General features: G+C 32.1%; 1 protein-coding gene and 1 pseudogene across 3 annotated transcripts; both read right to left on the bottom strand.

Moving 5' to 3' along the window:
* Positions 1 to 26: 26 nt before the first annotated feature.
* Positions 27 to 3080, bottom strand: LOC142554180 (B3 domain-containing protein At3g19184-like). Of its 3 annotated transcripts, none has more exons than XM_075664854.1 (7): positions 2835 to 3080; positions 2652 to 2753; positions 1722 to 1756; positions 1452 to 1617; positions 594 to 800; positions 361 to 425; positions 27 to 282 (listed from the first exon to the last, which is right to left on the bottom strand). In XM_075664854.1, the coding sequence occupies exons 1-6, from the start codon at positions 2961 to 2963 to the stop codon at positions 378 to 380; spliced, it is 687 nt and encodes a 228-aa protein (XP_075520969.1). In that variant the 5' UTR covers positions 2964 to 3080; the 3' UTR covers positions 27 to 282; positions 361 to 377. The 3 variants fall into 3 exon arrangements, with proteins under 3 accessions (XP_075520969.1, XP_075520968.1, XP_075520967.1); XM_075664853.1 differs by having other exon boundaries at positions 364 to 425; XM_075664852.1 differs by having other exon boundaries at positions 30 to 282; positions 349 to 425.
* A 1344-nt stretch (positions 3081 to 4424) lies between these two features.
* LOC142554178 (uncharacterized) lies at positions 4425 to 7329 on the bottom strand (annotated as a pseudogene).
* Positions 7330 to 12248: the final 4919 nt, after the last annotated feature.

Below are 12248 nucleotides of genomic sequence, written 5' to 3'. Positions count from 1 at the left end.
ATTTACCTAAATCACACAAATCTCAATTCAGTTACACGACTCAGAAAATAGTCTCCGAAATATGTCATTCATGATAGCAACAATATGGATGTTCATCAAATTAAATATCACAATACAATGACACATTTGAGTTATCGAGTCCTAATTTGCTGACAATAGCGGAATGGTGTAACCCTCTGGAGCTCCTGGGAGACAAACTTCTTTTAAACTAAGCTTCTGCCCATGTCAAAATGAGGTCTCTGGGTGGTGCTAAAATATGTGGACTCCAAGATAGATAGATATCTGCAAAATGAAGATTGGATTACCGAGTTGTGGGTTTTTAGAATATATGATACAGAAAAAATAAACCTTTGAATTTACTACAGTTTGATGCCCAATCATTGATCGCTGCCATCTCCAGGTTCATTTACCCTGATTATGTAGACCTGGAGTTCACAAATTTAATAAACCATTTCAGAATAAGTAAGCGCACTCAACGATCCAAGATTTAAATTTCTGGGGTTTTAGTAAAAAAAAAAAAGCGCATGCAAGAACAGATATCTCCAGCAAATGACCAACAATCCATTGAAAAATTTTGGGTTTTGGGTAATTACTTTGAATGTTTTCTGATCGGTTAGTTGGAAAACGAGTGCATCGCCGTCAACAAGCTCGTGATCAATAGCAAAGCCCCTCCATCCGCCACTGAGCCCTGTCTTTTGAGCAAGATACTTGGTTGGGGATTCTACCCCGTCTTCATCAACTAAGTTCATTATTACATCTGTGTTTGGAAGGTGTTTCTTGCAGAAGTGGTGTGGAAGACCCTACTCAAATTAACGTCACATGTAGATAAAGTATCAAATTATAGGTCTCTCTCATTTTGGGTTCAGGAAATCTTGCTCCATCTCCCTCAACATATAGTGTATTATTCTTCTATTCTATCATAAACGAGAAACTAAAAATGGTTATCAAAATTCATTTTCTTCATTGGTCTTCACATCCTCTGAAGAGTCCAGGCAAACTTCACAATTCACAATCTGTCATTTTTACACACAACGAAGCACCGACATCCTCGTACGATAGTACATCTTCACAACATTATCTATATGGCAGGTACAAAACTTCAATATTAGGCGGCTGCTATGGCAGCCACGAAGACGTATAAAACTTGTGTTTTAATAAAAATTATCGATGAAATTTTAAGTTTTTCTCGTTTGGGGACCATAAATATTAGATAATAAATTTTCCACGCTAAGAGAACCGATGGATTTTTATGAATCATTTCATCAAACATGAAATAATGTATGGCCACCTTATGCATGAAACACTGGAAGAATGCCAACTTTTTAGCTTTAGTTCCTTCATAATTTTAGGATTTTTTTGCATTATAATTGTCAGTTTAGGAAGGGTCGAATTTCAAACTATGTTTTATGAAATTAGATCAAAAATGAAAAGATGTATCTAAACCAACATACCAGCCAGAATCCTCCTGTGACATGTGATTGAAGCATGGGCTTTACAAAGCTTGGAATATCTTGATTTAGGCCTGATTGAAGATCCTCTGCTCGTTGTGTGGCATACTCTCTATCTTCATACGAGGCATACACTCTATTCGACAAATCCCTTCGCCTGTAACCATAACTGGAATCCAACACCCAACGATTCAAAAAACTGAAATCTTATCGAGTTTTTCATTGATAATCCGATGAACTCAAAATGTTAAATGTTATCAATAGGAGGCTCACCTCCTTGCCCTCCCCCCCATAGGTTCTATTGGAACCTACAAACACGATGAAATGAATCAGTTAACGAGACTTGCGTGGCTATGTAGATGATTTTGTGTGATATAAACGGACTTATTCCTAGAAAGGGTTTTGAATATGGTCCAAAAAATCTGGAAACCAAAGTAGGAAATAGTAGGTGGAAGAAATGAAAACAAAAACCATCTTTTCAGAGATTTTGCTAACACAGTCTCAGCTGGGGTGACCGGCATATAAAGTAGTTTGCCCATTCAAAGTGTGAGTTTTCCTTCTAAATATACATTAAATCACCAGTTTCCAGGGGCCACATTAGACATAGACTAATCCAGAGTCAAGCTGATTGGAGCTAGGTTGGGTTCACTACAGAGAAGATCCTTCCGGCCCCTGTCTCCCTGTTGACAAGACTGGAACCCGACTCTTTACTTAATGGGAACCAAATTCCCTGCTAAACATACATTGGTAGTTACCTTAGTTGCTAAATCCTTAATATTTCGTTAACGTGCCAGCTGCTTTGCTTCCACCATCCATCTAGGAAGGAAAACTTGATGAATTGTTCCGCTTTTCGCTATTGTTTTAGTGATAATGCATGAAGAAATTGCACATAAAACCAAAAGAAACACAACAGTGAATGATGAAGAAGGTGACCACTAGGTCATACCACCAATCTCTCAATTTTTTCTTTACTATACTACTAGCTGATATCCTATCCTCATCGTGTTACAGGAAAAAAATCGAGTTCTCGGTTTCGAGTCCAACTTTGTGTTTCCAGCTCAGTAGCTGAAACACCTTGCACTGATCCTCATAGTAAGGAAAGGAGCCTCTAGAACACCAAAGAAGTAGGGCATCCCAATATAAAAAGCTAAAGTAACATCCACAAATAGGGTTAAGGAGAGAGAATGGCAGAGAGCTACTGACTTCTTTGTAGCTTCGAGGCGGTAAATCCGCAACACGGCTCGACCGCCTCACCGAAGACGGGTCCAATGGTTGTTTCGGCGCCTTAGCCTTCATTTTCTTCATCTGTAGAAGCCCGAAAACGACATCAAAATCCACAAAGAAAAAAAATGGAAAGATCTTTAAGGTGGTGCTATGCATACATACAGGAGAAGGTTTTTGGATGCGCAGATCTTGAGCCAGCTTGTTGAGATTGAGTTCTTCCATTCTTTTCCTGTTCTCTTCTAGCCTTTGCAGCCTGCTCACCTCGTACGCCACTCTCTTCGTGGCCACCATTTTTGAGATGGAGGATCTTTTATGGGTTTCTTTCCGAATCTGTGCGAGAAAGAACTAAGGAAGATGAAGCGACCGTTGGGATCGATTCGCTTCTCGCTTATTTCAAATTTGAATGAATGAATTACCTCGGATTAGGTGCTTATATTTATTTTTAAAATCTTATATAATCATTATTTTTTTGTTCAGATATGATAATTTTTGCTTCAATATTTTTTTTATTATTATGAGTAATTCTAATAAAGATTTAAAAATATAGATGAATAAATATTTATAAAAATTCAAAAGATTTTAAAATTAGATAACTAACATATTTATTATAACACAGATACTCTTGTCATGTCATCTCACGGGTCAATTTTGTGATATAGATCTTCAACCCGAACCGATTCATAAAAATTATTATATTTTATATCAAAAACATGACTATTTTGTAAATAAGTAATAATTCAATCATTCTCACGATATGGAAATAGATTTTTTTGATATTTTTTATTCAATAAAAACAGAGTTTTTTTTGGGTAAATTGATAGGGATATTTTTTTTTAAAGTAGATTGATTGGTGATGAAGTTTGTATTTGGTACAAAAATTGTGTTATTTTGATGCAAAATTTATTTTGGTGCAAAAAAGTTGTTATTTTTGCTAGAAATTATGATGTTTTAATACAATGGTTTGGAGATGATCTTTACTTTTATTTTTTTATATAAAAAAATTTGATTACTAATTTCAATATATTCATATATTAATAAATTTGTAAATATATTTATCGTGGAATCGCATTTGAGATAAATGAGAAAAGTAGGATTATGAGTTTTGGAAATTTTTCAAATTTGAAGTAAATTGATTGGAGATAAGTTTTATATTGTGTAGAGAAACTACATAATTATTTTGTGCTACGCTTGAAGTATTTCTCCTTTTATGATGTGATCAGATGTTAGTCCTTGTATCATCAATATATATGTAACTTCCATAAAAATATGATGGAATCATACGATCTAAAAGTATTGAAATTGGAGGAAAAATACTCTTGGTGTAACATGAACAAAACCATAAATTGTGCCATTTTGATGCAAAATATGTTTCCGAGCAAAAATGTTTTATTTTGGTGCAGAATTTGTGCTATTTCAGAGCAGAAATTGTGCTATTTTGATGCAAAACCTGTTTCCGAGCAAAAATTGTGTTATTTGGTGCTGAATTTCTTATCATTTAGAGATGACCTTAGCTCTTGTTTATTTATTTTATTTTTTGATTACTTATTTAAAGTAAATATTTTAAGAGAGTTATTTTACAATAAGATGTCCCAATATTTTTTTAAGAAACACAAGCTCTTAAGTAAATTAGAAATTATTGCATATAACTAGAAGCAATACTTATTATTGATTTTATAGCTTTAGATTTAATTTCTCTTTTGAAAAATAATTTTTTTTTAATCTTTAACACAAAATCGCTTCAATTTTTATTCTAAAAAGAAATTTAAACATGTCTACTTAATAAATTCATGTTCCAAAGTCTGTTGTTTTTTAACCTTTCGGATGTAAATCAGTATATTCATACCTTTCTATTCAGCTGTTTGTATTCCTAATGATTCTTTCAAGTGATATGCATACCATTTTACAGTCTCAAAAACAGCAAAATTGCACTTTGAAGCTCCTCCCTCTCCAGTTGAGATCAAGTCAAAAATCTCCAGCCATCAATGATAGTTTCACGATCTTTTGCCCCAAGCCAAACAATGCCCGGCAAAGAAATGGTAGAACATAAGTCTCAGTATCATCGTCCTCTCGAGGTTCTACGTACAAGCGATGTCCTTGCGAGGACCATTTTTAAAAAATGAAGCCTTGGAATAGCATAGATCATCATGCTGAAGCTGATCACAGATTTCAGAACCTACCAAAAACAAATAATTACCAAATTAAAGACGATGTTCAGGCTTCTATAATCATATATACGAAGCTACGTAAATGTTTCCATACACACCTTCAAGAGCTTTTGGAATAAATTTTTTGTTGTTACTTCCACGATGATCAGCTGCAGGCTCAATGGCAAAGTTTGGTTCATTTTGCACCTTTAAACGCTTCGATGGTGTGGAAGAATCGATAAGAAATGGCTCCACATATTTTAGTTTTTTACGCTTCTTAGTTTCTTTCTTCACAAGATCTTCAGCTGAACATACAGTGCTGATAAGTATAAGTCGATTACATGCTCGTAAAATGTCTTCAAGAATAGTATGTTATGAGACACAAAAGGATAAGAAACATAACCAGGATCCAGTTCCCTATCAGAAGTATTCCAATTCATAAGACGCAGAGCTGCACCTATGACATCTGGTCCATTGACTCTCAGTTTGTGCACCTAAAACACAAGTGTCAACTTAACTACCAAGTTAACGTCCAACCTAAGCACGACAACGATTTTATATGTGAAGAATGCTAATATACAACAAATCATGGGAGTGGCATTCAAAATTCATCTTCAGCTTTTAAAAAGCTAAACAAGGTGATGCAAATTACCTTTAATTTGCACGGTTCGATCAAATGGAAAATTAATGTCGCCTTTTAGTAATCTGTGTGAAATGGAAAACCCCCTCCAACCGGCACTCAGACCGTGCCTCCCAAGAAGATAAGATGTGTAGTACTCATTTCCCCATTCATCCACCAACACAATAGGGCTATCATGATTGGGTAAATGAAGGCTGCAGAAATTTTTCGGAAGATGCTGCCATAAGAAACATTAGCACAAAGTGCTCCTTCGTCTAGCTTGCTCATATTTGTTGTACAAACAGGACAAATTCCTGAAAGCTTACCAGCCAAAACCCATGAGAAACATTTGATGGGAGCATACACTTCAGAAAGTACGGATGTTCGTTTTCTAACTGTGACAGTACTCTGTCTGCTCGCTCCATCACAGAAAACTTAGCTTCAACATCTTCATACATGTCTGTGTACTGGGTCCTCTTTTGTACTATTCTGTCATACATTACAGAATTATGAAAATCTTTCACCTTCAGACCTGAAGATTGTGAAACTCTGTTAATAAGAATTGTTACCTTCCTGATTTCTTGGAATCATCTGAGCGTGCCTGTTCAACAATTGATAAAAAAAAATTAATTAGTAGAGTGAATTACCATCAGAACGCTTAATCATGTTCGTTTGTACATCAGAGAAGTGGATGAATTCCATAGAACTAATTATCACTATCTCATAAGGGACACATATTATACAAGGATAATGCAAAAAATTGAGTGAAAGTCAGAGTCCATCAATTTGAGTAACACATCATGAGCATTACAGAGTATATCTAATTGAATACCTGGAACAGCTAGTGACATCCAATCCGATGACAATAAATGCAACATATATCAAATCCAAACGAATGTGATGCGTGGAATTCATCTACAAGATATATAGATATCAAATTGTGCGGAAATTCATCTACAAACTATACCAAATCATGCGAAAATTGTGCCCAATTCACAAACTCTGTGAAATCATGCACAAAACGTGCAAAAATTCATCTACAAACTACATCAAATCGTGCGCAATTAAGCTACAAACTCTGTGAAATCGTGTACAGATCGTGTGCAAATTCATTTACAAAATATATCAAATCGTGCACAAATTCATATAAAAACATCTACAAACGGATGAACTAGGGCACAGGTTCGTGTTCTCCATCAAAAGTTACAAATTCAAACATTCAGAATTCTGAAACAGTTGCATGTTTAGTAATCCCACATAACCAAGAAAATTGCAAAACAACCAATGGTCAGATCCTAGAAAATTGAAAGAACCCATAACACAAACACAAAGAAATCAGGTGAAACAACAGCACACCAGCAAATTTTTCCCACATCTGCTAAAAAAAATGCACAGAACAAAATATTAAGTAGGGCATAAAACCAAAACAAAAACCAAAAAGGTGCTAAATTCTCACTTTTAAATCCTTGGATTTAAGACTTTTAGCCTTTTTTGCAAGACCCTTTTCCCTGCTTTCCAATTGCATAACATTTCTCTTCTTCATTTTCTATTCCTGCCAAGAAAACAGCAGCCAGCAAACATCAAAAAGCAAATACAGGCAAAAACAACAAAAAAGAACAAATCAACCAAAAAACTGTAAAGTGAAACCTTAGATGTAGAATCAGTGGGGTCTCTTGCACGAACCTCGGAAGCTACGAAGTGTTGTGTCTCGATCCTATCCAGTTTTTCTCTGAGTTTCTAGGTTCCCATGAGTGTGGTGTCCTTTTTCCCGCGTTTCACTATAAAAAGTCCAGTAAGTACTTGAACTTGAGGGCACTGCACACGAATAATTTATACATGTATATACTTGTGGCGAGAGAAAAGCGAAAGACAGGAGCAGCCAGCAAAAACATGGGACAGAGTTAATTTTCAAGAAATTAAGATGACTTTTGTTCAGCTTTGTTTTCTCAAGTTAAAATTATGATTTTTTTCTTCATGATATGTTCGATGGATAAGTTGGTTGTTGATGGTGATAAGACCGCTTGTAGTATTTAGAAGAGGGAGTTAAATAAATACTAGACGCAAATTTCTTTTTTAAGTTTAATTTAGTCGGGTTGGCAACTAGATTATATATTCTCGATTGTCAATATTAGTTGTCTAACAAATATATGCGGAAAGAAGTCAAACTGACATATTAGAGCAAATCAGATAATAGTTTGGCTATATAAACTGAATGGTAAAACGAAAGTGAAAAGTACGGAGTTCGTTTTTTAATGTTTGGAGAACTCAAGCTCCTACGTGATATATAATTATAACATTGAGATGGTCATATAAATATACAAGATTAAGAATAAGACAATGTTCAACTATTTCTTACACGGAATATCTATAACTATGATATTTTCATGATATATAGAGGAAGCTTATACCTTTATAGCACAGAAAAACCAGCAATATTTTAAAAGTTGAGAAGCTTGTATATCAAAATTTTAAATACCTAAATTTTTATGTCTATTTTTGTATTTTTTTTATAAAAAAAAAAGAAATTAGAAGAAATTAGAAAAACTGTAGAGAAAATGAGCCAAAGATTTTGAAACAACCTGCCGTTTGAATAAATAGTAAATATCACATGAAACCCAAAAAAATATATAATCCAACTAACATGTATTCAATGCAACGCATGAGTTTTATATATCTATATAGACTAAGTTTTTGTCTAAAATAGTAAGTCTAGCTAAAATGAAAATTTTTTAAAAAAATTTCTTATGAATCTTGAAATAAGTGTACTACAACAAATGATTGAAACATTATAATTTTTATTGATTTTTTATAAAGATTTCTTTATTTTCTTTTAAAAAAACAAATGTGAATTAAAGATATTTGAAAACATAAACTTCAATTATTGTTTGCACTGATTATATCAATTCGTTCAAATTTGAATTTAATTCATTTTTATATCAATTCAAATGTAATTTTTGAATTATATGTTTTTTATTTTCTTTATTCAAATTGAAATTGAATTCCATTAAAAACATAAAATACTTTAAAATTTTTGCATTTATATATCAATTCATTTAATTTAGCATATAATTTTGTGTTACTATAATATATTTAGTTGTTATTATAAATTATATAATAATTCAGTCTAATTTCTGTATCATATTTGGACAATCAATTTTCAATCAGAATGAAATAAAAAAGAGTGCAATGTTCAATATCACATATGAGGTAAATCATTCAAAAATATACTTATCGCTTAAACTCTGATTAGTTCGTTGATACTATCTACCCCATAGAAAATAAATATGCAATTATATGTGAATTCTTTTCAATTTATTTTTTAAAATTCAAATTTAAATTTGATATTCCTTGGAGATATAAACTAATTTAAGTATTTGCATTGATTATATCATTATATTTAATTTCGATTATGATTTTAAGTTGTGAGTTACTTTAATATATTTTATGTTTAATACTCTCTTACTAAATAAACTATAAAAGTTTTTATATAATATTACGTTTTCAATTTTTTAAAAGAATGTACGTAAATTGTTATTATTATTATGTATTTTAATAAAAATTTAAAATATGCATTTTAATAGAAATTTAATATAAATATTTTTAACATGTCCAAAAAAAAATTACATTTTAATCAAAATTTAATCATCTAATAAATGACAAAAAATTAAGTTTTTAAAAATATATATTTATTGTTTAAAATTTTGATAAACAAAATAACATATGATTTTTTAATATTTTTTATTAGTATCAGTTTCATTTAATTAAGATAAATAAGTCAATTTAACTACAAAATATTGTTATCATCATTTGAGTGCTATATCAAATGACATAAATATTTTGATATAATAATTTTTTATAACAATATTTAAAATTTAAATATATTCATTATATTAAAGCAATAGTTATAAAATAATTATTCAAACACTAATACTTACTGATTTTAATCATTAATTACATAAAATAATATATCGTACATCGCACCGGTGAAATACTAGTTTTTATTAACGAAGAAACATGACAAAGTAACGACTCGAAAACATATACAAAAACAAGAAGCGTGTCTGTTGCTCAAGTCAGGAACTACGTTGATAAGAAAAATAAGTGAACTAATGATTTAGAGTGAAATTCTAATGATGAACTGAAATTTTACTTTTGACATATATATTATTTGTAGGTGTGGTTAAAGTTTTTTTTTTTTTTTGGTAGCTAGATGTACGGTCTTGCACCTGAATACTTATTAGATATTATATACACTAGAAACAAAAATTTCAAATATAATATTACTATTTGAATTTGTGTAATTTACTCACATTCAACAATAGTAAGAATAGTATGTTTTTTGTTAGACGGTCTCACGAATCTTTATTCGTGAAACAGATCAACCCTATTGATATTCACAATAAAAAATAATACTCTTAACATAAAAAAGTAATAATTTTATATGAATGACCCAAATAAGATATCTGTCTCACAAAATACGATCTGTGAAACCGTCTCACACAATTTTTTACTTAGAAAATAAAATGAGTAATGATTGTAATTCAAAATGATGTAGTCATCTTATTTTTTCTAGCCGCATTCGAAAAATTATTTTCCTGTCGATTTTGTAACATTTCCAGAAATTGCACCTAGATGCTTGCCCGGAGTCCATGCCTCCTTCTTTATTGCCTTTTTTTTTTTATTTTGTTTTTTTAATATCCAAATCCTTCTACGCTTTTCCGGGATTCCATCTACTTGGTATCTGAACGTCGACCTTTCTTTTTTCTTTTTTCTTTTTTAATTAGTTCCTTCGGTCAGACCTGCACAATGAATATTCCAAACTATAACTGCTACATAAGCACAAAAATGACAAACATATATACATATTGAATCTTATCTTTCGCATCAAATGATATCTTATTTTTGTTCGTCGTTCCTACGCTTCAAAATATCTAAAAAAAACTAGACTATCGCAGCGCTAACACCGGCTAAATATGGATAACTCGTTGCATGGAGCACATGAGTTATATTTCCACAGTTGGAAATTAAAATTGATTTTGGATGACTAGAATAATAAATTATATTTTTTTAATGATCTTGCAAATTCAATATTGAGATTGTGTTAGAACATTTTACAGGACTCTAGATAATATATATTAGCCCTTCGGCCTTAGATTAAATGTGTTTACCTGATTTCAACCATTGGTTTAAAGACGCAAATGTTGCTCACACCTGATAAAATATTTTCTTTGTTTTTTCCTTATGTTCAAAAAACTTCTCCATTTCAACAATTACATGATGCATCGCTTGAGCAAGTTGCTCTTAGTTCACAAAAACCGATAGAATGATGCACACAATATTATACTCCTGCTTCATGTTGTCTGCATTTTAAAATGAAAATGGAAGTTTAAATGGTTGATGAATTTGTTGAGAGTGTTGGGTGCAATAATTGTTCCTGTTTGGTAGAGCGATTTTCGAACCGTGGTGCTTGAGCTGTTGTGCGGTTTAAAAGATTTGAGTTGCACCATTACTACTAGCTATAGCTTTTGGTAAAGGGGCAAGCGCTCGGTCCTACAATTGGTATCAGAGCCAAGGTCAGGCGTTCGATTTCCATTGATTGCAAGGAGCGCAATTCTTGGGAGGGAGATTGTTGGGTGCAATAATTGTCTCTGCTTGGTAGAGCTATCGAACCGTGGTGCTTGAGCTGCTGTGCGGTTTAAAAGATTTGAGTTGCACAATTACTACTAGCTATAGCTTTTGCTAAAACAGCAAGCGCTCAGTCCTACAGAGAGAGAATCACTACTAGTTGATTACATGATTGTAGACTTAGATCCATAATTTTGTTGAGTGAAACAGCTAAAATGAATTAAGTTAAAATTACTTCGATCAAAAGTTTGAAATAATGGGAAGCGACATATTTAAAAGTTTTATACTCTGTTCTATTCTATTTGGGAAGAGAACTTCCCGAGGAGATATTTTCTAATAACATTTCTATGTTATTAGAAAAAACAATGGCTCTAGGTAAAAATTATCAGATATTTGCATAATAATGAACAATGAGAATACAAAGTGAGTTCTTACCTTCTCTTTTCACAAGGCATATCACAAACATCCTATTTGGCACAAAACATGCGAGTAACTTGTGAGGAGCCATCACTTAAAAGTAATCAGTTTAGATAAGCACTACCATATTTATAGCATTCCATAGATTAAGGACGTAAATAAACCGAAGAAAGACGAATATTTTATCTGAGCTCTAATTTCAGCAGAAACTCAAATAGTTAAATTTTTTGCTCAATCTGGAGCTCAAATTCGAGGTCAACTTGAAATACTCGAGTATGTTTGCTAGCTATTTGAAATGTTGTTCGAAAACAAAGACCCAAAATATATAATTTAATATATAATTATATTATGTTAATAAAATATTAAAGCTTGTAAACATCTCGTGAAATATGAAAAAAAAAATAATTCAGGATCGAATTCGACAATTTCAAATGCTAGTCATATGTTTTTCGAGTCGGCTCGATTCGTTTGTAACCCCTACTAAAGATGCATTAACTTGAAAATGTGAAAATTATGACGTTATGTAGGAAAAAATGAAATCGTGTATTCTTATGACTTTCCATTTGTTTACACAAGACTGCAACCATTTCATATAAATCATAACTACAGATTTCCCTAGAGAATGTCATGAACACACATGAAGGTCAAATTACGCAGAGTCTGATTTGTCTTTATCAAGAAAGAAGCCATCAATCAAGTCCATAATCTTGAGGCAAAGATGTTATGCTGCAAAAAACTTATCTAAAAAACAAGCTATCAAGGTGGAGAACC

The sequence above is a fragment of the Primulina tabacum genome, chromosome 8, assembly GCF_025594145.1.
Source record: "Primulina tabacum isolate GXHZ01 chromosome 8, ASM2559414v2, whole genome shotgun sequence".
NCBI classification, from domain to species: Eukaryota; Viridiplantae; Streptophyta; class Magnoliopsida; order Lamiales; family Gesneriaceae; genus Primulina; species Primulina tabacum.
This window is presented reverse-complemented; position numbering and strand designations above follow the sequence as displayed.